Source organism: Poromitra crassiceps, assembly GCF_964638095.1.
Source record: "Poromitra crassiceps genome assembly, chromosome: 14".
Classification (NCBI taxonomy): Eukaryota; Metazoa; Chordata; class Actinopteri; order Beryciformes; family Melamphaidae; genus Poromitra; species Poromitra crassiceps.
In genome coordinates, this window is record NC_139633.1 from 34,758,400 (window position 1) to 34,783,981 (window position 25,582).

The 25,582-nt window shown below is 46.9% G+C and overlaps 1 protein-coding gene across 1 annotated transcript in view; it reads right to left on the bottom strand.

Moving 5' to 3' along the window:
* LOC310789164 (NLR family CARD domain-containing protein 3-like) overlaps positions 1–25,582 on the bottom strand; it is a gene marked incomplete at its 5' end in the record, with an annotated part of 40,323 nt that overhangs the window by 12,621 nt on the left and 2,120 nt on the right. Inside the window, 3 exons of the mRNA XM_083650753.1 lie at positions 6,749–6,795; positions 6,901–7,071; positions 8,756–8,929. Coding sequence (XP_083506879.1) covers positions 6,749–6,795; positions 6,901–7,071; positions 8,756–8,929 — 392 coding nt within the window. The remainder of the gene's footprint in view (positions 1–6,748; positions 6,796–6,900; positions 7,072–8,755; positions 8,930–25,582) is intronic.

The window sequence follows — 25,582 nt, forward strand, 5'->3', positions numbered from 1 at the left end:
TCAACAATATGGTGCTGTCCAGGGTTAGAGAATAAGGTCTATACATGTACATCGTGATCATTTAATGACTTTACAATGCTTACAGTAGCCTAATATATTACATGTTATTTTAAAACATAGGCTACATCATTTAAGAAAGTAAACTGTCTGCATATTTCTAAATATAGGCCTATTCCAATATGTTCTGCATGTAAAAATACAACAACATTTTTTCCCGGTTTCCCGTCATTGATTTTCCAGAAAACAGGAAATGGGTTGGATGCCATTTCCCGGGAATCCCGTTTCCCGGGATTAAACCCTAGTGTGTGTGTGTGTGTGTGTGTGTGTGTGTGTGTGTGTGTGTGTGTGTGTGTGTGTGTGTGTGTGTGTGTGTGTGTGTGTGTGTGTGTGTGTGTGTGTGTGTGTGTGTGTGTGTGTGTGAAGCACTTTGAGCTGTATTTGATCTGATGAAAGCTGCTGGATGAGGGATCAGGCTGTTTGGAACAAACCGCTTCACAGCTTCTGGAGGAAACTGCTGTTGGTTTTAAACAGAGTTCAATGTGAAACCACGCCCTCTTTGACCTCTAACTGCTCCTTCATACTTTAACACTCCATTTAAACTTTCAACGAGTCAGCACTTTTAGGACTGTATCAGCTTAACTCAGCTTTAATTTATCGTTTGTACTCTTTGAGAAATCACACTTTATGTTTGATGCTTTTTTCAGCCTTTATAATGGGACCAGCCTTAAGTGTGTCTCACATAGCAGGCTGTACTTTAGACTAAATCCACACAAAACTGTGACAGTTCACACAACTTTAACACAACATACATATATTATACATCAAACTCTTGAGCTACTTCTGCTCTCACTCACAAAGTCTAAATATAAGTGATGTGATGGATAGTTTTTGAGATATTAACGTTTGTTTGGCACAACTCATACTAGTTAACTAAGTGCTGTTTTTGTTGTTGTGATGTCATGCTGATTTGTCCTATATAAATAAAGTTATTTATTTATTATTATTAGTAGTAGTTGTAATATTATATTACTATTTGAGTTTTTTTTTAAATAAGTGGGTCTTTCATTTCTTTATGAAGTTATAAACCTGAGAGAGAGACATAGACAAAACAGAGAGAGAGAGAGAGAGAGAGAGAGAGAGAGAGAGAGAGAGGTGTAGATTGTGGTAAGAAGTGGTCTCAGCTCGTCTAAACACAGTTGTTTGTGCTCATCTGTACGATGGCAGTGTGTCAGGATTTTCCATGGACACACCTACTTTTCAGAGCAGCACGCCCACGGGTGCGTTTGGGAGCACAAAGCTGCTTGCTATCTTCCCGGCACCGGGCGCACGGCCTGCAGGTGTGCAGGTGGACGATAGGAAAGAGAGCCAGCACAGACGCAAACGCTACCGCAGATGCCTTCTGCACCGGTGTACGCTATAGGGCCCCAACGCTTTAACGAAACATGTCCTCCTAACTCTCATAATCCATTCATCAAATCCCACCAAAAGTAAGACATGTTGAGCAGTGTTGCTGGAACACACCCAAACTACCACTAGTGGGTGCTAAGAATGCAAAAAGTTCATATCTTATCTGTATTTCTCTATCTCTATATGTGTCTTTCTACCTACAGTAGTAATGTTTTTTCTCTCTGTCTGTCTTTTCAAATTGTGCCTGGACGCCTCAATTGCCGCTTGCAGCTATATTTTTTAACTTGAACTGTTCTCTCTTAGAAAGTCCCTCAGGAGGGTTAGGGTTATATACGCTTATAAGTCATAATGGTTATAGGCTCTGTGGAGTCTCGTCAGCCTGCCCCCTGACAGGTGAGAGCAGGAGGACAGCCAGCCACCACAGTGACGTCAGAGCAGGGGGATCCCAACAGAAACGCTGTCTGGGACGCGTCATCACTGATAGGTACTTCCCCAATTATGTCCTGAATCAGTGGGACCGCTAGCAGCCGGGCGCTGTTAGGAACAGAGCGCCCGGCTGGAACAGATCCCCAATCAGTCGCCCTAGAAAAACAGACGCCGCTCTGAAGCTCACTGTGTGGCCGGTTTTCCTCCAGGTGGAAGCGCTCCTTGCTGTCGGGCGGTAAGTCAGATTTCCACTCCTCTCCCTAAACATTCTCGTGTCATAAAATGAGGTTGCCTGACAGACCCTCTCTCCTCTCGTCCACAGGCACGTTACGGGAGCACTTAAACGAGGAACGGAGCCCTGGCTACGTGGTGGGGAGCAAACCCCCTCACTGGCCCCAGGCTAACCCAGCCTACTTTAGTTATATATATTTCATGGACATACCCCGATAAGGGAAGAGTTTGCATTTTGGTGAATAAAACAACGCTTCGGCGTTTAAAACTGTTTTATGTGTCTTGGATTGAATCAGAGTTGCCACAAGTGGTGGAGAATGCAGGCACTCTGATTCAACGCCAACCGCACGCACCATGGAGCAAGCACAGGCTCTGGTGGCCCTAATCCAAAGCCAAACTGACCTACAGCAGGCAGTACACGAACTGATAAAAAAAATAGAGAAAGACGGCTCGACTTCCCGGGCTCCAGGAGATGTCCTCACTAAGCAGACCCCCGACGATGATATCGAGGCATACATGGAGCTCTTCGAAAGAACGGCGGTGCGAGAGGGATGGCCCGCAGCCCACTGGGGAGGCATCATCGCGCCCTTCCTCACGGGCCAGGCACAGAGGGTTTGCCGGGACATGTCCATGGGAGAGGCCCGCGACTTTGTGAAGCTGCGCACCGCCATCCTCGCCAGTTACGGCTACAGCCTTCCTGCTCGCGCACAAAGGTACCATGGCTGGAGGTACACCCCGGACCAACCGCCCCGCTCCCAAGTCGCCGATTTGCTGAGGCTCACCCAGAGTTGGCTCACCTCCACCGGGGAGCCCCCGTGGATAGAACGCCTCGTAATAGACAGATGTATCCGCTCCTTGCCGCCCGACGCCCGAAAATATGCTGCCCAGGTGAGCCCCTCATCGCTGAACGCATTGGTGGCCTTGCTAGAGAACCACCAAGTCAGCGCCGACATGATGCGCCACACGCAGAACGAGCCCCTCCGAAAGCCCGCCATAGCCGACAGACCCAGCCGAGACAGCCGACGCCGGCCACCGCCGCTACAGCCCCCGACCAAGAGGGACCCTCGAGCCCAGGCCGACCGAGTGAGTCGGCAGCTGAGGAGGTGCTATGTCTGCGGACAAGAGGACCACCTCTCCTGGTCCTGCCCCGACCGGGATGTGTCGATGCCTTCCGCAGCCGGAGACGAACCACGGCCCTCCCTCCACACCGGAGGAGGCCCTCGCCAGCAGGCGACACTGCCGGTCCGGGTGGGCCGCATCGACACCCACGCCCTCCTAGACTCCGGTAGTGTGGTGACGCTCGTGCGGGCTGACCTCGTGGAGGTCATCACTACAGAGACAATGCCGGTGACGTGCGTCCACGGGGACGTGAAGAGCTATCCGGTCAGTTATATACGGGTCCAGACCCCGAAAGGCGACGTAAAAGTAGCCGCCGGCGTGGTGCCCAACCTCCCGGTCCCGCTCCTGATAGGCACCGACTGCCCCCTATTCAGCCGGTACTGGAGTCACGGTCGTCGGCCGGAGAAGCCCCGACGAGAGAAACCGAGGGGAAAAAGGATGGCCCGGCCGCGCCTGGCCTGCCCAGCCTTCCGGCCGGGATCAGATGGACCGCAGTCCGAAACATCAGCCGCGGAAGACGGTCCACCCCGGCCAGCCGAGTCGGACACGCCTCCTCTCGACGAGGACCCTTTCGCGGAGTTTCCGCTCCCGGACGACCCTGGACCTCCGGGCCGCGGAGAGTTTGCCTCGGCCCAGTGGGCCGATCCGAATTTGGAAGCCGGCCGCCGCGCCGTCGCTGGCATCGATGGCCAGCACTGTTCCGGGACCGATGGACTTGTCGAGAGATTCAACCAAACCCTGAAAAAGATGCTAAAAAAGCTGATTGACGTGGACGGAAAAGATTGGGACCAACTCCTCCCATACGTGCTGTTCGCCATACGGGAGGTGCCACAGGCCTCCACCGGATACTCACCGTTCGAACTCCTCTACGGCCGAAACCCCCGTGGCCTACTCGACCTGGCCAAGGAGGCCTGGGAAAGCCAGCCCTCCCCCCTCCGGAATGTTATCGAACATGTGGAGCGGCTCCAGGAGAGAGCCAAAAAGGTCTGGCCACTGGTACGGAGTCACATGGAGGAAGCCCAGGCAGCCCAGGCGCGCACCTATAACAGGGGAGCCAAACCCCGGCAGTTCCAGGTAGGAGAGAAGGTCCTGGTGCTGGTGCCCAGCCATGACTGCAAATTCCTGGCAAAATGGCAGGGACCATTTGAAGTAACCGAGAAGGTCGGGCCAGTGAATTACCGGGTCTGTCAGCCGGGGAGGAGGAAAGGCCACCAGATATACCACATAAACATTCTGAAGCCATGGCACGACGCCGAGAGACCCGGCCCCCTAGCCCTCCTCACCCTCGCACAACCCAGGCCACCGCAGACGATCCCCGTGGACATCGGACAGGACCTGGGGCCAGAGCAACTACAAGATCTCAAGGAACTCCTAGGAAGGAGTCATGATGTTTTCTCCGAGCTGCCAGGACGGACACACGCTATCCAACACGACATTGAGACGACGCCGGGAAAAGTGGTGCGACAGCGGCCCTACCGCATCCCCGAGGCCCGGAGAGAAGCCATCCGGGGCGAAGTGAAGAAAATGCTCGAGTTGGGCGTAATAGAAGAGTCCCACAGCCCCTGGTCCAGCCCCATTGTCATTGTGCCGAAGCCAGACGGGACGCTTCGGTTTTGCAATGATTTTAGAAAACTGAATGAAATATCCACCTTTGACGCATACCCGATGCCAAGGGTAGATGAATTAATCGAGCGGCTGGGGCCCGCTCGATTCGTGAGCACCCTGGACCTCACCAAAGGCTATTGGCAGGTACCCCTAACCAGACGGGCGAGAGCCAAAACCGCCTTCGCGACCCCCGACGGCCTATTTCAATACCGCGTCCTCCCCTTTGGAGTACACGGCGCCCCGGCCACATTTCAGCGACTGATGGACAGAGTCCTCCGGCCCCATCGCGCTTATGCGGCGGCATATCTAGACGATATCGTCATACACAGCAGCAGCTGGGAGCAGCACATGACACAGCTGGAAGCGGTGCTGGGAGCCCTCCGCCGAGCCGGACTCACCGCCAACGCCAAGAAATGTAAATTGGCATGGACAGAGACAAACTACCTGGGATACACCATAGGCCGGGGGTGCGTAAAACCCCAAATAACCAAAGTGGAGAGGATACAAAATTGGCCCCAGCCCAGGACGAAAAAACAAGTAAAATCCTTCCTGGGCCTGATTGCATATTATTTAAAATTTGTAAAAATTTTTGCCACCATAGCAGCCCCGTTGTATGACTTAACGCGCCAGAAGCTGCCCCACCATGTCAAATGGACGGAGGAAACAAACGCCGCATTCTGTGCCCTAAAGGAGGCGCTCTGCCGAGAGCCGGTGCTGATAGCCCCAGACTTCGCTAAGCCATTCATCCTACACACAGACGCCTCAGGAACAGGAATAGGAGCAGTGCTGGCGCAGGTAATAGATGGGGATGAACACCCCGTTACCTTTATAAGTAGAAAATTGCTTAAACATGAGAGAAACTACTCAACCGTAGAGAAGGAATGCCTGGCGGTGAAGTGGGCCATTCACTACCTACGCTACTACCTATGGGGCAGGGTATTCACCCTCATCACGGACCACGCCCCCCTAAAATGGATGGCGACGAACAAGGATAAAAATGAGCGGGTAACGCGGTGGTTCTTGGAACTTCAGAACTATAAGTTCAAAGTGGAACACAAACCAGGAAGAGAGATACCACACGCAGACGCCATGTCACGCCGAGATGAAGCAGGGGAAAGTGAAGCTCCCCGCACTGGCAGCGAGCTTAGGGGGAGGATGTGTGGAGTCTCGTCAGCCTGCCCCCTGACAGGTGAGAGCAGGAGGACAGCCAGCCACCACAGTGACGTCAGAGCAGGGGGATCCCAACAGAAACGCTGTCTGGGACGCGTCATCACTGATAGGTACTTCCCCAATTATGTCCTGAATCAGTGGGACCGCTAGCAGCCGGGCGCTGTTAGGAACAGAGCGCCCGGCTGGAACAGATCCCCAATCAGTCGCCCTAGAAAAACAGACGCCGCTCTGAAGCTCACTGTGTGGCCGGTTTTCCTCCAGGTGGAAGCGCTCCTTGCTGTCGGGCGGTAAGTCAGATTTCCACTCCTCTCCCTAAACATTCTCGTGTCATAAAATGAGGTTGCCTGACAGACCCTCTCTCCTCTCGTCCACAGGCACGTTACGGGAGCACTTAAACGAGGAACGGAGCCCTGGCTACGTGGTGGGGAGCAAACCCCCTCACTGGCCCCAGGCTAACCCAGCCTACTTTAGTTATATATATTTCATGGACATACCCCGATAAGGGAAGAGTTTGCATTTTGGTGAATAAAACAACGCTTCGGCGTTTAAAACTGTTTTATGTGTCTTGGATTGAATCAGAGTTGCCACAGCTCACAGCTGCTTTCACATTAAGTCTCTTAGAAAGTCCCTCAAGAGGGAGCTATTGTCCACGGTCGTTCATACTACTAAAATGAGGCGGTCATACCAAGTCAGTTTCCTTGTAAGTGAAAACATACCTGGGTGAATAAAATAACTCTGACTCTGACATTGAAGTTAGTTTGTTAATGAATCAAACTAAATACACACTTACATTTCCTCACACCTGGTTTCAGCCTCTGCGCTCCACCATGGTCCACACTGGAGGAATAAACAAAGTCAGATGAGCAGATTCCTCCTCTTCTCACTGAGACAGAGAAGATGTGTGTGACTCTCAGCCTTCTAGCAGGCGTTGTCTCTCAATACCTGAGAGTCTCCAGTCTCCAGGTTGGATCCTCCAGTCCATCAGAGAGGACCTTCACTGAGGCTCCTGGATGATTGTAGCTCAGGTCCAGCTCTCTCAGATGGGAGGGGTTGATGCTCAGAGCTGAGGCCAGGGAAGCACAGCCTTCCTCTGTGATCATACAGCCTGACAGCCTGCACACACACACACACACACACACACACACACACACACACACACACACACACACACACACACACACACACACACACACACACACACAGTTTCATTATATGGAGGTATAGATCATTGACTGTAAAAAGAATGGACAGGATATCAGCTCTTTTCAGTGAGGCCAAATCATCTTAGATCGCCGCCCTGGCGGTCAGTCCCAGTATAGGTCACAAGTCCCGCCTCCGCCATGTTAGTGGGTGTGAAATGAGCCAAACTAAACAATCAACGTACACATCAGATATTATTTCCCAAAGGTGGTTTCTATCATTTTAGATCGTTCTTATCATGCTAATCATGTTCAAGTGGTCATGTTTCTGATCAGTTTGTTTTTAAGTAGTTATTTGACGATATACAAAGGGATGATTGACAGCTGTGGCAGCCAGTCTCAATTCACAATTGTGAAAAAATACATTATAGTCCTTTAGAGCCATCGCGATCTGACCTTCTGTTTCCCAGAAAATGTCAACATTTCTCTGATTGGATAGTGGGAGGTGGACTATATGTCTACAGGAGAGAGACAGAGTACAGCGGGGGGTTTGGAGTTACTGACCAAACACTCTATTTCAGTGATTGCTGTCAGAATATAGAGCCATTTAATATTTAGGCTATTTTAACACAAAAACATCGCTGAATGCACCTTTAAACAATATTAATGTTGCCTTGTAATCTGCAAGTGGTTTTCTTCGCAGTTGGGTTTGCGTTTGGCCATGGTGAGGTGTAGCAGCACCTGGTGGAGATCTGCACTCTACTGAGTGCACTTTTCTAGTTTTATTTTACTTTTGTTTATGCCTACAAAGCAAATGTTACTTTGTACTTGTGTCCGAGTTAAGGTGTTCATAAAATAGAATCGTACAAAACACCCTTAAATCTTGTGCTTATGTTTTCCCTAAAATGTTTAACCTTATCGAGAAGATTTAAGGGTGTTTTGTGTAGTCGATTCTATTTTATGGACACCTTAACTCGGACCCTAATGGAAATCTTTACATAAGGAGCTTTGTGCAACTGGGCCCTGTGTGTGTGTGTGTGTGTGTGTGTGTGTGTGTGTGTGTGTGTGTGTGTGTGTGTGTGTGTGTGTGTGTGTAATATGAAATGTCATGAGGTCACAATGACATGGCTCTGCAGAGAGCTTTTATTTTGACTGAGATACATGTGTGCAAGCAACAAAACTCATAGGTGGAAAACAGCAACAGTTGTATGTTTTGGAGGAACTGACAATGATCAAAAACATGCGGTCGTCACGCACGGCTAAAGTAGAAACCACTTAGCGGATGGAGAAGCTTTTCACTACAGTCTGCCACACTGTAGTGAGCAGTCATGCTCACAAGAACGGAGTGGACGCAGGATCTCAATATATTCAATATATATCACTGATGTGACATCAAAGTAAGTTTACGTTCAGAACTACTCTCATACATTAGTGTTTAGACCCGAAACATGACTCACAGTGTTATCTCATTTGTGTGTGTTGAGAGAGAGAGAGAGAGAGAGAGAGAGAGAATTGTGTGTGTGTGTCAGAGAGAGGGAAAGAGGGAGAGAGTGTCACTCAACAATGTCTTGCAAATAAAAAAATTTTGTGAATGCCATATTTGATGAGCTGTGGGAGCCGTGTCAAATCACATGAGGAAAGCTGTGAATGGATCTTACCTGAGAGTCTCCAGTCTGCAGTGTGGACTCTGCAGTCCAGCAGAGACCAGCTTCATCCCTGAATCGTGAAGCTCGTTGTCACTTAGGTCCAGCTCTTTCAGACTGGAGGACTGGGAGCTGAGAACTGAGGCCAGAGCTTCACAGCTTCTCTCTGACAGCTGACAGCCACTCAGTCTGCATGAGAATTAGTGATGGAGACAAACAACTTTAGAATGTTTTCCATTTAGCACTCATAAATGATAAACCACTTTTTGTGTTTTCAAGTATAGGTGGTGCTATGCCAAATAGCATTAAATTAGGCACTGCACGCTGTCAGGTTCCCAGCAGTGCAATCCCCAAGTTTGAAGTCAATCGGAAGAACGGTTCTTGAGATAAACTACTTTCTGTGTTGCCAGTAGGTGGCGCTTTGCCAAATTGCAAAAGATTTCAGCACTGCACTCCATCAGGCCCCCCTAAGCGCACTCCCCAAGTTTGATACATTAGTAATACAATTTACAATTAAGTTTAATTCAATTAAAGTGCCGTATTCTCATGATGCACCATGGATTTCTAACCAAATGACTCAATGCAGCTCATTGGCTATTGTTGTCATTCAATTATCATTAACCATTTATTTAGTCATCTGTTGTTTGCCTAACATTATGTAATGATTAGTGGTCATGATTGTGAACGTTCACGTTACTGTGATTACTAGCGACATATCCCACAGTGTGCTGTGAAACGATAACCTCACTGTGCAGTGAAAATCACTGAGCAGCACCCAACGTGGTAACACTTTATAATAACTATACACTATAAAGTATTAATAAACCATTAGTAAATACATAATTCATCATGAATTCATCATTTATAAAGCATTATTCATACATCACTAAGCATTAGTAACACAGTTATAAACATTTTATTCCTGATTAATAACCTAATCTCTAATGTGTTTAATGATTGTATTCTCATACTTTGTAAATGATAGATGCACCATTTATAAATACGTATTATATTAATTACAAACCATTTACTTAGGAGTTGTTAATGATTCATAAGATCATTTAGAACGTGTAAGTAAATGATTAAACAACGTATGTACATTCATGTGTACATTTGTGCATGATTTGGACATGGTTAGTGAGTGTTAATAGATGGTTTATAAACACTTATTGATACTCAAACTCATGATTAATTAAGGTAGTTACTAGTCATTAGTTAAGTATTTCATGTGAGCTCATCTAAAGTGAGAACTATCTATGCCTTATAAAGCATGTAATAAATGAGATAGGAGGTCTGGGCTGGCCTTGACCAATGGAGGCAGATGTCTGAATGCCCAAACGGCCAGGGGGGTGATTCTGAGAGATGTGTTTCACTCAGGGTTTTGTGTCTCTAAGAGGGTCAGAATTGCATGATGGGGAGAAAATGCAAATTAAGCCTGCCAGATTTTCTTGAATAACTCTGGAACCGACGCTCTGATCTTTCTGAAATTGTCATCGCTTATCCAAGAAGTGAGCATGGGCTTTACAACGAAACCGTCCATGAGTCTCTACGACCTCGGGAAGTGGGTGAAATTGACATTTTTGTGTATTTTTATAGGTTTTTAAGTGTCAAAGGTAGGGATGTCACAATATATCGTCCCACAATATATCGCGATATCAAAACGTGACAATATGTATCGTTGAGATTAAATCTCATATCGTGAGAAAAAGAAGCTGAACATGGTGGCACTGATCTGCATCTGATTGCATGCTCGCTCTCCTTTTCATTGCTTTGTTTGAACAGACGAGGGACGTTACAGACACGGAGGATGAAAATGGTGAAATCACTCAAATTAGCGTGGAGGATGCCCCCTCAACTTACAAATCGATTGCAAAAAAATATTGTTAAAATATTGTATCGTATCGTTATCGTGAACCCAATATCGTGTATCGTATCGTATCGTGAACTGAATGTATCGTGACACCCCTAGTCAAAGGTGTAATAATTATTTATCCCTAAACAGTAGATGGGTGGGGTTACTCCCCTAAGGCTTTGCAGATGGGGCGGTTCACTTGGGATCAATTGACCTATCGCTAAGCCACGCCCCGAACGCAGACGAGCCAATCACAGCGCGTGCAGCTCACAATACACTCGGACATTCTCAGCTTAGAGCTCCATAGAGAAGCACTAGAAAACGCGAGTTTCCTCTGGTTTTATACATTTATAAGTTGAAAAAATGGTCAAAACGATATGCATGGGGGTAAATGCAACATTACGAGGTATCCTGGGAGGCCAGGCAATTGATAATATTAAACTAGTAAATGTAGATCCACTCACATCCACAATGCTACTGTTTTGGAGTTAAATCTGCAATCGTGGTGAGTGACAGCGAGATGTGTGTGTGTGTGTGTGTGTGTCTCTGTGTGTGTGTGTGTGTGTATGTGTGTGCGTGTGTGTGTGTGTGTGTGTGTGTGGGGGGGGGTGTTTATGCCCCCGGACGCCCCAAGCGGGTCCGAGGTCAGCCACATTCTCATTGGGGGCTGAGCACCCTAAAGGTCGGGGCCCAGTTGCACAAAGTACCTTAGGTTAAGATTTCCCTCAGGGTCCGAGTTAAGATGTCCATAAAATAGAATTTGCTGTACAAAACACCCTTAAATCTTGTGCTTATGTTTTTCCTAAAATGTTTAACCTCCTGGCCTGACCATGAAGGAACGACGAGCCAGGATGGCTAAAACGAGGAGGACAAACGTGTGTGTGTGAGTGAGACAGGGTTTGTCCGTCCGGTTTAATAAAATACATTTAGTAGCGACGGTCCACTGATGATAAATCTTGGCCGCTGCTCCTTCAAAATAATATGAAATATCCTTAAAAATGTCATGAGGTCACAATGACATGGCTCTGCAGAGAGCTTTTACTTTGATTGAGATACATGTGTGGAAGCAACAATACTCATAGGTGGAAAACAGCAACAGTTGTATGTTTTGGAGGAACTGACAATGATGAAAAACATGCGGTCGTCACGCACGGCTAAAGTAGAAACCACTTAGCGGATGGAGAAGCTTTTCACTACAGTCTGCCACACTGTAGTGAGCAGTCATGCTCACAAGAACGGAGTGGACGCAGGATCTCAATATATTCAATATATATCACTGATGTGACATCAAAGTAAGTTTACGTTCAGAACTACTCTCATACATTAGTGTTTAGACCCGAAACATGACTCACAGTGTTATCTCATTTGTGTGCGTTTGTGTGTGTGTGTCAGAGAGAGAGAGAGAGAGAGAGAGAGACACTGTGTGTGTGTGTGTGTGTGTGTGTGTGGGAGAGAGAGAGGGAAAGAGGGAGAGAGTGTCACTCAACAATGTCTTGCAAATACATTTTTTTTGTGAATGCCATATTTGATGAGCTGTGGGAGGGCTGGACAGCACAAATTAAAGCAGGATTTTTTAAAATCAACTTCATACTTGCTGAAATGTTATTATCATATGTGGGTCTCTTCTCCCTGTGTATTCCATACTTTCTGGCTTTACACAAAATATGGAGGAACCCCATCTACTAGTGATGCGCGGGTCACCCAGAACCCGCCGGGTCCCGCGGGCTGGGCCGCCCCGCAGGTGGGCTGGGTTGGCAAATTATGAAAATATCTTGGGTGCGGGCGGGGCAGGCTCAGAACGTGACAAAGCAACATTATTAAATAATTTAGAGCAGTGAAACACGCAGAGTAATTAACCTTAAAGACGTGAACTCTCTCTCACACACAATCAGACAGACTCCTGCTGCACTCTCTATAGCCTACATGGAGTAAAGAAATGCTTCAATGAGGTAGCCTATGTGCTCTCAAAACAAACATTTTGGAAGGATTATTCGCTGTAATTATTATTTGAAGTGTCCATATAATGCCACCGCAGATTTTCTGTTGTGGCCTCGACTGTGATCTATTTGTCAACTTTACTGCAACGTGAGTAGGCTGTGAACAATTGAGAGCGAGGTAATTAAAAGAAATCAGACAGCGAGTCTAGCCGTATCTGCAAGCCGTGTGCGCACCTGCTGCACTACTACGTTTAGTAGCCTACTACTGCAACATGGCCAATTGAGAGCGCATGAGGTAATTAAAATAAATGGGGAAGAATAAGAACTGTTTCTGTAGCCTGCCTAGTGCCTACCTCTATACCTGCTACCTCCATTTGAAACACTGCGGTCACGCCATCCGCACTTTGGGGAATCGCTATCTGAAGACCATGGATTAATTGAAGAAAGACCGACATGAAAGCAGCAGCGCAACTCATCCAGAGCAGACCTAGGCTACAACTGTTGTCGCGCACGGCAGCATGTGAGTGTCTGTGTGTGTGTGTGTGTGTGTGTGTGTGTGTGTGTGTGTCTGTGTGTGTGAGAGAGGGGGGAGAGAGACAGAGTTATTAGCTACTTTGCACACCTTGGAAGCTCTGCTGTGCTCCTCCTGAGTCCGGAGACATATTACATTAAATTGGCCGTTGCGGGCTGCTGGGTTGGGCTGGGTTAGGAATTTTCAGATATTTTAACGGGCTGGGCGGGGCGGGCTGGCTCCAATGACGGGTTGGGTTGGGGCGGGCCTTAACTCATTGAGTGCCATGGACGAGCATGTTCGTCATTTCGTTTAGTAACGTAGAGTGCCAAGGACGAGTATGTTCGTCAATTGCGTTTTTTGACGGTGGGACGTGGATCAAAGCATCAGGCATCTCCTGTACAAATATGGGAGCTATTGAAGGTGTGTAACCTATTTTACAGAACCCTTAGGTGGCGACAGTGCTCTCCAGAGTACAGAAAGGCGAGGAAAAAACAAAGAAGAAGTCGTTGGGGAAACGGAAATCGCATCGCATCCGTATGCATCGATATGCATGAAGCATAACGTTACTGTAGCTGTGCCTTCAGCAGCCAATCTGCTGCCACAATTGAGCCCCTCCGTGTCCGTTGCGACAGCACATCCGCATGATCAGCCGTGGAGTTGTTATTATTCTCAACTGGAAGCATGGTAGCCGGTGACAAACACACGCGGAACGCTGTAAAAAAGCTGGATGTCGCGCACCCTTCACTGTGCACAGCAAACGCAGCAGAAAGCCACCAGAGACACTCCCATACGGAGGAGGAGTGTGCAGTTGAGGCGGGGGCGGGGGGGGGGGGCACGCAGCGCAGCACACAACACTGACCCAGACAGACCCAGACAGCAGGACAGGTTTGGCAAACGCAAGCCAGAATATCCGATGCCCACCAGCAGCAAATCAAGACCAGCAAGAAGCTGCAACCAGCAGCGCACGCAGGGCCCAGCGCTGCTGGTTGCAGCTAAAAAATATTATTCTGCCAAACAAAATTCCCTGGCCTTCACTGTTTTATTGAAGGAAATTATTTTTGAGGTGTGACTACATTAGAAAATATTAGCTTCAGAGTCAGTGATGTGCTTGAAATGTTTAATTTCACAAAAGGCTCATTATCTCAGCTTCTAGAAAAAAATGGCTGTTTTTGGTTAAATCAAGCTATCTTCTCCGGCTCATAACTAAAGAACGGAAAATGGGATCAATAAACTTTTTTTTGCAGATGATAGAAGAGAGTCTCATCGTTCTTTGTGCGTGTTCAGTGTTTACATAGTAATATCACACAATATTCTGTGGGCCTCGAGATATCACTGAAAACGCTCTGAAACTCTGGCACTGGGAGCGTCCGTTCTCCAAAAGTGGCTGGCACTCAATGAGTTAAAAAACCCTGACCCGCGCATCACTACCATCTACTAATTCAATATTTGCTTAATTTGAACTTTGCGTGTTTGTGTAACATTACATATCGTCGCTGTCCGATGAAAACCACTCATCTCCAAAACAGCAACTTTTCAGGAAATGAAAAAACCCTCTGCTCTTAAAATACTGGACACCATGTCATCAAAGTTGGCACGTCTTCATTATTGTCATGAGTGCTGTCTAATCTGTTCCTTGTTTGCCCCGTGTGTGGTGTGATTAGGCTGGGTTCCTGAGAGACCAGGTGTGTGGCATGAGCAATCAAGCAGTTCCGCCCACAATCAGGCACCTATATATACTGGGCTGGGACTCCTGTTCGTTGCTCGGGTATTGTCTGTTAGTGTGCGGCCATCTCGCCACTAACTTAGGTCAGTTCGGTTCTTTGTTATTTTGGAAGCTTTTTCTGTTTTTCGACTTTTGCTGATTCGCTCTCTCTCTCTCTCCACCAGTCTGCTTGAACGTGCCTGTCTACCATCTGTCTGCTGCCCGCCTGTGCCTCATGGGAACCTGTTGCTCTACTTACTCACGCCTCGTCAGGACACCCCTGTTGCGTTGTTACGCACACCATTGACGTTAAACTTTTGGCCTTCGTGCCTACATTTTGGATTTTGAAAACCTTATTAAAAGACAATCTCAGTTTTGGCATCAACTTGTGTCCGTGTCTCTTGGGTTCTTCTGTCTGTCGTGACAGAATACCCGAGCCACAACAATGAACCCAGCAGATGCGGAGACACTTCGCCAAGCTCTTACCAACCAGGGGGCACTGATCGGGCAGCACGACCAGGCACTAAGAGAGGTCCTAGACGGTATGAGAGAATTAAATGTGAGTTTGACTCGTTTACGGAGTGAAATGCCTGCTCCTAGTAGTGCGGCTACCCATCAGGACCAAGAGAACTGGGAAACTAACGGTGTGCAAAATGAAAGTGGCTTACCTGGGAATCACCATGAGACCCGTGCGCCGATGCCGGAGCGTTATGGCGGAGACCTCGGCACCTGTGGCTCCTTTCTCCTCCAGTGTGCATTGGTGTTCGAGCTTCAACCCAGGGCGTATCTTACGGATCGTTCCCGCATAGCCTTCCTTATCGGCAGCCTAAAGGGGAGGGCGCTGGACTGGGCCCGGCCTGTGTGGGAGAATCAACTCCGTGATTGTCGCTCGTACAATGCCTTCACCGACAGCATGAGGAGCGTTTTTGATCATCCCGTTAAGGGAAACGAGGCCTCCAAACGACTCATGTCGCTTCGCCAGGGGTTCCGTAGCGTGGCAGAATATGCAATTGAATTTCGCTCCCTCGCGGCGGAGAGCGAGTGGAATGACGAGCCACTCCAACAGGTATTCATATGCGGGCTTAACGAGTCCCTGAAGGATGAGTTGGCGGCTCGAGAGGGGACAGATGATTTAAATTCCCTCATTACTCTGTCCATTCGTCTGGATAACAGGCTCCGTGAACGTCGGAGGGAGAGATCAAGCGGCCGCTCCACTTTTTCCCCTCGCCGTTCTCCTACACGGGAGTCGGCTATTTTTTCATTTCCGTCTCGTGCTCCGAGAACCTCCGGAGATGCCCGACAGCTTCCGGAGATGCCCGAGTCTGAGCCCATGCAGATGGGAAAGCTGCGCATTGCAAATCGGAGACGCGATAATTCCTGTTTTTACTGCGGAAGATCAGGGCATTATATAAATGATTGTGCAATGCGTCCGGGAAACGACCAGGCTCCTCTGTAAAAGGGAGGTTACAGATGGGCCAGACCTCTTGTCACTCCTCTTCTCCACTACCACAGCTACAGACTTCTATAATTTGGAAAGGTAAAATTCATTCTTTTCCTGCTTATATTGACTCTGGGGCGGGTGAAAGTTTTATGGATTTTTCTGTGGTAGAACTGCTTAACCTCACCCTTGTTGATGTAGAGACTCCTACAGAGGTGAATGCTGTTAATGGAGAACTGTTATTTACTGTAACTAAGAAGACTGTGCCTGTGGCCCTCCACCTGTCTGGTAATCATCAGGAGATGATCAGTTTTCTGGTAGGAGAGCTTTCTGGCACCCGGTTGCTTCTGGGCCTTCCTTGGTTATTGAAACATAACCCTCACATTGACTGGGGAGCAGGTATTATAAGGAGTTGGAGCTCTTTTTGTCATGCAAATTGTCTAAAATCTGCTTTGGTCTCTGATGCTGTTTGTTTGCCCTCTCCTTCTCCTCCACCGGACCTAACGTTAGTACCTGCTGTGTATCATAACCTGGGGGAGGTTTTCAGCAAGCATCGAGCTCTCTCTCTTCCACCTCATCGACCATATGACTGTGCCGTAAGACTTAAGCCTGACGCTACCTTGCCTGGTAGTCGGTTGTATAACCTCTCCCGTCCTGAACGTGTGGCTATGGAGGAATACATCCAGACATCACTAGCGGCTGGGTTGATCCGTCCTTCTTCGTCACCAGTGGGAGCAGGTTTTTTCTTTGTAGCTAAGAAGGATGGTAGCCTACGGCCCTGCATTGACTTCAGGGGGTTGAATGATATCACCATCAAGAACCGGTATCCTCTTCCCCTCATCAGCTCGGCTGGGGAACCACTACATGGGGCTACTATCTTCACTAAGTTGGATCTACGCAACGCCTACCATCTGGTGCGTATCCATGAAGGAGATGAGTGGAAGACGGCATTCAACACTCCCAGCGGGCATTTTGAATATCTGGTAATGCCTTTCGGGCTCACCAATGCCCCGGCTGTGTTCCAAGCTATGGTTAATGATGTTTTGAGGGACATGTTAAACAAATTTGTGTTTGTTTATTTAGATGACATTCTGATTTTCTCTAAGAACCTTCATGACCATGTCCAGCATGTCCGCCAGGTATTACAGAGACTCTTGGAGAACCAACTGTTCGTGAAGGCAGAGAAGTGTGAGTTTCACGTGCCATCCACCACGTACCTGGGGTTCGTCATCGCCGAGGGGGAGCTGCGCATGGATCCTGCTAAAGTGTGTGCTGTGGCGGATTGGCCCGAACCTACTACACGCAAACAACTGCAAAGGTTTCTGGGCTTCGCCAATTTCTATCGGCGCTTCGTAGGTAACTACAGTCACTTTTCTGCTCCTCTGACTGCTCTAACTTCCACTGCTTCCCCGTTCCAGTGGTCTCCTGAAGCGGCTGCTGCCTTCAGAGACCTTAAGGCACGCTTTACCTCTGCTCCTGTCCTGATCCAACCTGATGACTCTCGTCCGTTTGTTGTGGAGGTGGACGCTTCTGATGTAGGTATTGGAGCAGTTCTGTCACAGCGGTCAGCTACTGACCAGAAGCTCCATCCCTGTGCTTTTTTTTCTCACAAACTAGAACCACATGAGAGAAACTATGATGTGGGAAACCGAGAACTGCTGGCAGTGGTTATGGCTCTGGAGGAATGGCGGCACTGGCTGGAGGGCGCAGAACAACCATTTGTGGTGTGGACGGACCATAAGAACTTGGCGTACCTCAAGACCGCCAGACGTCTAAATTCTCGTCAAGCCAGGTGGGCACTTTTTTTTAACCGGTTTCAGTTCACCTTGACGTATCGACCTGGGTCCAAGAACACCAAGGCCGACGCTCTGTCCCGCCTGTATGCTGCAGAAGAGGAGAAAGCACCAGTAGAGACCATCTTGCCCTCCTCCTGCGTCATAGCTACACTGACTTGGGCAGTTGAGTCCGCCATCCTGGAGGCTCAACGCATACAACCTGACCCTGGTACAGGTCCTCCGGATCGTCTGTTTGTTCCCGATGCTGTGCGTTCCACGGTTCTCCAGTGGTCCCATGCTTCCCGTGTCAGCAGCCACCCGGGTCAGAATCGCACCGTGGAGATCCTGAGACGTCATTTTTGGTGGCCCACATTGGAGTTGGACGCTCGCAGCTTCGTAGCAGCCTGCCCAGTATGCGCACAGAACAAATCATCTAACAGACCGAGTTCTGGACTTCTACGCCCCCTGCCTGTACCCCGGCGTCCCTGGTCCCATATAGCACTGGATTTTGTTACTGGTCTTCCACCATCTGAAGGTAATACAGTCATTCTCACCATCATTGACCGTTTTTCAAAGACTGCTCACTGTGTTGCTCTTCCCAAGCTTCCTTCTGCCAAAGAGACCGGGGACCTCCTTGTGCGGCATGTGTTCCGGTTACATGGCATCCCAGCAGACATAGTCTCAGACCGTGGACCTCAGTTCACATCCAAGGTATGGCAGGCTTTTTGTACCGCTCTGGGGGCTACTGTCAGTTTGTCTTCTGGATTTCATCCCCAGACCAATGGCCAGGTGGAACGTTGGAACCAGGAATTGGAGACGACCTTGCGGTGTTTGGCCTCTTCACAACATTCTACCTGGGCATCACAACTAGTATGGGCAGAATATGCTCATAACTCCGCGGTCAGCACAGCCACGGGTATGTCGCCTTTCCAATGTTCTTTAGGCTATCAGCCTCCATTGTTCCCCGCACAGGAGGGAGACATTGCTGTCCCGTCGGTGCAGGCGCACATTCGCCGCTGTCGAAGAACCTGGAGGACTGCCCGTGCTTCTCTGTTGAGAACGTCTAATCGCTACCGTGAGCAGGCTGACCGACGTCGCACCCCGGCCCCGGCATACCGCACCGGACAGAAGGTTTGGCTCTCTACGGCGAATCTGCCCCTGCGAACTGAGTCACGTAAGCTCTCTCCCAAGTTCATTGGCCCCTTTGTCATCGAGAAGATTATTAACCCCGCCGTGGTACGTTTGAAGCTTCCCCGGACCCTCCGTGTGCATCCATCTTTTCATGTGTCACATATCAAACCTGTTGCCTCTAGCACTCTGTCCACACCCGTCCCACCCCCCCCTCCTCCTAGGATGCTGGATGGTGGGCCTGTGTATACGGTTCGCCGCCTCCTTGATGTTCGTCGTCGGGGTCGTGGACTACAATACTTGGTGGACTGGGAGGGGTATGGTCCAGAGGAACGATGCTGGGTTCCTCGACGCCACATATGTGACGCTGGACTCATTCGGGATTTCCGTCTACAGTTCCCTGGTCGACCTGTGGGGGCGCCTGGAGGCGCCCGTAGAGGGAGGGGTACTGTCATGAGTGCTGTCTAATCTGTTCCTTGTTTGCCCCGTGTGTGGTGTGATTAGGCTGGGTTCCTGAGAGACCAGGTGTGTGGCATGAGCAATCAAGCAGTTCCGCCCACAATCAGGCACCTATATATACTGGGCTGGGACTCCTGTTCGTTGCTCGGGTATTGTCTGTTAGTGTGCGGCCATCTCGCCACTAACTTAGGTCAGTTCGGTTCTTTGTTATTTTGGAAGCTTTTTCTGTTTTTCGACTTTTGCTGATTCGCTCTCTCTCTCTCTCCACCAGTCTGCTTGAACGTGCCTGTCTACCATCTGTCTGCTGCCCGCCTGTGCCTCATGGGAACCTGTTGCTCTACTTACTCACGCCTCGTCAGGACACCCCTGTTGCGTTGTTACGCACACCATTGACGTTAAACTTTTGGCCTTCGTGCCTACATTTTGGATTTTGAAAACCTTATTAAAAGACAATCTCAGTTTTGGCATCAACTTGTGTCCGTGTCTCTTGGGTTCTTCTGTCTGTCGTGACAATTATAGACGTTACATTTGTAATATCTGTCGTTACAATATTAATATATTACCTGAATAAGCTCAAATGATGTTAGAGGTAGGGATGTTCATCAATTATCGAAAATCGATAATCGATCGTTAAGGATTGGAATCGATCCTGTGGCATTTGGATCGATTTTTTAATTATTAAAAAAAAAAAAAAAAAAAAAATTTTTTTTTTTTTTTTTTTTTTTTTGGACTAGGTTTGGGTGGAATTCGTTCCTCCTCGCCCCACTCCATTGCACAGCCGACTAACGTGAGGTGGAGCTTCATATAGTCTCTAGTTTTCTGGCTGGGCATGGGCCTTTGTGCCAACAAAACTGTTTTAAACATGAGAAATTCACACCGGCATGCGCCGGGGACAGCAGTGTTGGAGAGGAGACACATTGAAATAAAGAGTTCATTGAGGAGAACACGTTGTCTTTCGTATTTTCTGCCATAGGCATTCATTTTGTTAAAAAAAAAAAAAAAAAAAAAAAAAAAAAAAATTAAAATATTAAAAATTTTCTAAGTATTAATAAAATCGATAATCGATAATTGATCGTTAATTCTCACCGATTATCGATTTTGGAAAATTTTCAAAATGAACATCCCTAGTTAGAGGATTATCAATCTGAGTTCGCAAAGCCTCCCGCCGTCTAGGGATGCACGATATACCGGTACCACAATGGTACCGCGCTACCCTGTCGTTAAAAACGGTACTATACCACGTTAATTTAGTACCGATACTTTTTAAAATGTCATGAGTTGTGTCAGTGTGCGACCGGCGCTGTTGGCGCCGCTCACCAAACGTCTGGGAGCCGCAACGAGCGGATGATGTAACCAAACTGCATTCAAAAACATGCACTTTTAACGAGGAAGAGAGCGGGATAATAGATGACTCACATCCAGAATTGACATTTTATTGACTTACTGTAACCTCTCCGTGGATTTTATATATGCCGAATTGAAGAGTGCTGTCTGGTAATACATTTTACGTACCTCTGTATAATCATGAACGGCTATGTGATGTTTTTCATAGCGAGACAAATGCACACACGTGTAATGTTAGCAGCTGCTCCGCAGAGGCAGACAGCAGTGTGCTCTCTGTCACCAAGCCATCATGATTCCCTCCACTTCAGTCTGAATATCAGGCTAGGATGTTTTCACATCAGAGAACGGGGTTAATTTCCCTCGTTTGAGGGTTTGCCTGGCGGCGTCTGGAGATCTTTTAATCACGTCAATTAATTGCCCCTCCTCTTCAACATTCCTGATATTAGGCATAATGGTAGTGAGTGGAACATTACGTGGATAATAGGCTACCGCATTTTCTTTTGCCAACTTTCTGAAAATTGGCCTACCTAGGGGACATCAGACCACTGCATAATGCAAAAGCCCCAATAACACCATGGCCCTGACTCAAATATGTACTAAATAATTAAATCAAGGCCATAGAGTGTCATTAAACCCTTACATGGCATGCAGCAATCCCATGTCCCCCATACTAATATTTACAATAATCCAATTATTAATGATATAGTGATTAATTGTCAAAAACACACCTGACATGAAAAATTACACCATATAATAAACCACCACCATAGCATATATTTCAATAGCCTATTTATTGTGCATGCAAATAAGAAACATAATGACATTCATTAATACACAGGACAACATGTTAATATCCCTTCCTTGTGCCAAAATAAAACACATTTAGAAGCCCAGGATTATTAGCCCACATAGCCTACTAAAGTAGACTGAACACAAAATGAAATGACTCAATACACCTTGGCAGAGTTCTGCTAAACAAATAGAAAGGGAGAAAATGTGCTCAGTAGAGTACTGGGCACATGTTTCCTGATGTTTTAGGTTTTTGCCGTGGTATCGTTTGAGTATCGGTATCGAGATACTTAGGCAGGTATCGGTACCGAACTCATAATTTTGGTATCGTGACATCCCTAGTGTGTGTGTGTGTGGGAGAGAGAGAGGGAAAGAGGGAGAGAGTGTCACTCAACAATGTCTTGCAAATATTTTTATGTGAATGCCATATTTGATGAGCTGTGGGAGGGCTGGACAGCACAAATTAAAGCAGGATTTTTTAAATCAACTTCATACTTGCTGAAATGTTCTTATCATACATGTGGGTCTCTTCTCCCTGTGTATTCCATACTCTCTGGCTTTACACAAAATATGGAGGAACCCCATCTACTAATTCAATATTTGCTTAATTTGAACTTTGCGTGTTTGTGTAACATTACATATCGTCGCTGTCCGATGTAAACCACGCATCTCCAAAACAGTAACTTTCCAGGAAATGAAAAAACCCTCTGCTCTTAAAATACTGGACACCACGTCATCAAAGTTGGCACGTCTTCATTATAGACGTTATATCTGTAATATCTGTTGTTACAATATTAATATATTACCTCAATAAGCTCAAATGATGTTAGAGGATTATCAATCTGAGTTTGATGCACTTTTTCCACGGTGTGCAGCTCCGCAAAGCCTCCCGCCGTCTGGAGCACACGGCCATGCGCACATACCTCCAGCCGGCTCCTCCAGCAGCGACCTCGAGCGCGCTCTCACGCCGAGTTAGAAACAGCGTCTCGGGGGAACAGAGCCTGCCAGTAACGCTAACATTACTCTCCACAGAAATCACTTTGATCTCCACAGTTTAAATGAGTTTGCAGCCCAGGGACAATTACATTTTTTTTTTTAATCTATTTATGTCAGACAATGTCAGAAACAAACAAAACAAAGCCAGTGTATACAGCAGCGTTTGGTTGGGCTTAGGGATGCACACAATTAATCGAAACTCAATTAATTGCTTGTTAAGGATTTACTCGAGCAAAGAAAAATTACTCGATCAAAACAAAAACAAAAAGCAACTTGCGTTCTGATTTCTGACAGTAGAATGGTGTTTTCAAATAATTTCTTAATGATCCACCAGAGGGCGCAATGGTATTACTATAGCCCTTTTCAGACACATCACGCAGGCGCAGTAAACTCTGAACACCTGGTGGCAGGCAGCCATTTTAAGATTGGTCTGAAATAGAAAGGAAAACCCACACAGTTGCAACGACCATGAAGAGGGCGAAGAGAAGCGTTGTGTGGGAACATTTTGATAAGAAAGGAGAAGATACTGCCGTATGCAAACACTGTGAATCGGTGTACAGCTACACCAACACAACGACAGCACTGCTCTATCACTTGAACGGTGTTCATTCAGATAAATTGGCTGGCTCCTCTTCATCTCCGCTAGAGCAACCCACCATCAGCTCAGCGTTTAAGAGGAAAAGTTGTGACTCACGGCGAGCAGAGAAAATAACCCAGTCGATCTGTGGGGTTATAGAAAAAGACATGATGCCTATCTCTATGGTTGAAGGCAGGGGATTTAAGCAAATGATGCACCTCCTGGAACCAGCATACGATATCCCAAGCCGAAGCACAATCACCAGGCACTTTGAGAAGAGATACGGTGATGCTAAGTCCAAGTTGCTAGCAGAGCTAGCTGACGTTACATCTACCGGCGGCAAGGTTGCACTGACGACAGATAGCTGGACTGCCATGACAACCGAAAACTACGTGACCATCACCTGCCACTACATCACCCAGGACTGGGGAGTCAGCAGTGCGGTGTTGCTAACCAGAAGCTTGCCAGGCAGTTCAAAATAAAAGAATTGAGAGCGAGTTCTGCCTGAGATTGTGTGCTTTACAAAAATCGCCTTTTCTCCTGTTTTTCTTCTCAGAGAGACCTTTTGGGTGAAAACAGGGTGTATATAAATGGCTATAAGTAGAGTACAGAACATGCTAAAAGCTCACTTTTTTTCCTGGTGAACCCAGAGACGTACATCTTCATTTTGAGGTATTGCAAATCACTTTGGTGCTAATAGATAATTTACTGTGGGTCTTGAAAGATGACCAACAATTATGAAAATCTTTGGCCTGTGCTAAATATTGGCAGTCCTAAACTGGCCATGAATGAGTTAAAGTGCCGTATTCTCATGATGCACCATGGATTTCTAACCGAATTACTCAATGCAGCTCATTGGCTATTGCTGTCATTCAATTATCATTAACCATTTATTTAGTCATCTGTTGTTTGCTTAACATTATGTAATGATTAGTGGTCATGATTGTGAACGTTCACGTTACTGTGATTACTAGCGACATATCCCACAGTGTGCTGTGAAACGATAACCTCACTGTGCAGTGAAAATCACTGAGCAGCACCCAATGTGGTAACACTTTATAATAACTATACACTATAAAGTATTAATAAACCATTATTAAATACATAATTCATCATGAATTCATCATTTATAAAGCATTATTCATACATCACTAAGCATTAGTAACACAGTTATAAACATTTTATTCCTGATTAATAACCTAATCTCTAATGTGTTTAATGATTGTATTCTCATACTTTGTAAATGATAGATGCACCATTAATAAATACGTATTATTGCCATTCCCAAGTTCGTTAAAGCGATATCTCAAGAACGGCTTGATGGAATTTCTGCCAATTTGGCTCAAACGTCGACTTGGGGGCAAGGATGAATGGATTACATTTTGGTGATCAAAGGTCAAGGTCACTGTGACCTCTCGAATGCCATTTTCAAGCTTGTTAACGCAATATCTCAGGAATGCCTTGATGGAGTTTCTTTGAATTTGCCTCAAACGTCCACTTGGACTCAAGGATGAACTGATTACATTTTGGTAGTCAAAGTTCAAGGTCACTGTGACCTCACACACCCAATTTCCAAGCTCTGTAACGCAACATCTCAGGAGCGCCTTGACAGAATTTCTTCCAATTTGCCTCAAATGGCGATTTGGACTCTAGAATGAACTAATGGCGGAGGCATAAGTCCGCGTTGCATTCGTTCTAGTTTGTTATGTCATGCTGTTACGTTATGTCTTGTCATGTCTGTCAGGAGTATTTGTTCCTCGCCTGTGAGCTTTTAAGGTGTTGGGTAGGCTGTGAAAATGAATTGTCCTTCTGAGATAAATAAAGTAATCTGAATCTGAATCTGAATCTGAATCCAAGGAGAGGAAACAATGAAATGTCCTCATGGAAAGTAATTCACATATCATGGAAAGTAATTCGGAAGTAATTCACATATCATGGAAAGTAATTCACATATCATGGAAAGTAATTCACATAGACTAGGAAGTCTTGCTAAATATTGGATTCACAATTGGTTTTAAAATTACATGAACAGAGATAATCCTCTACATGATATGTGTTTATGTGAGCTGTACATCATCCAGCTTATTACACGGTTACTAACTAAAGAAATCAAAATGTAACTAGGAGAGGCACTCCCATTGTTCATTTGATTATTAAAGCAACAGCATTTACTGGACTTCTTTCTGCAGATTGATATGACCCACGGCCTCCGGATTCTGTCATCAGAATTGTCTGTTATAAGCAATGGTCTGATACACAGAAATAACAGACTGTAGAATGCCGTGATCGACCAATCAGAATCAAGCATTCAACAAAGCCGTGTGATAATTG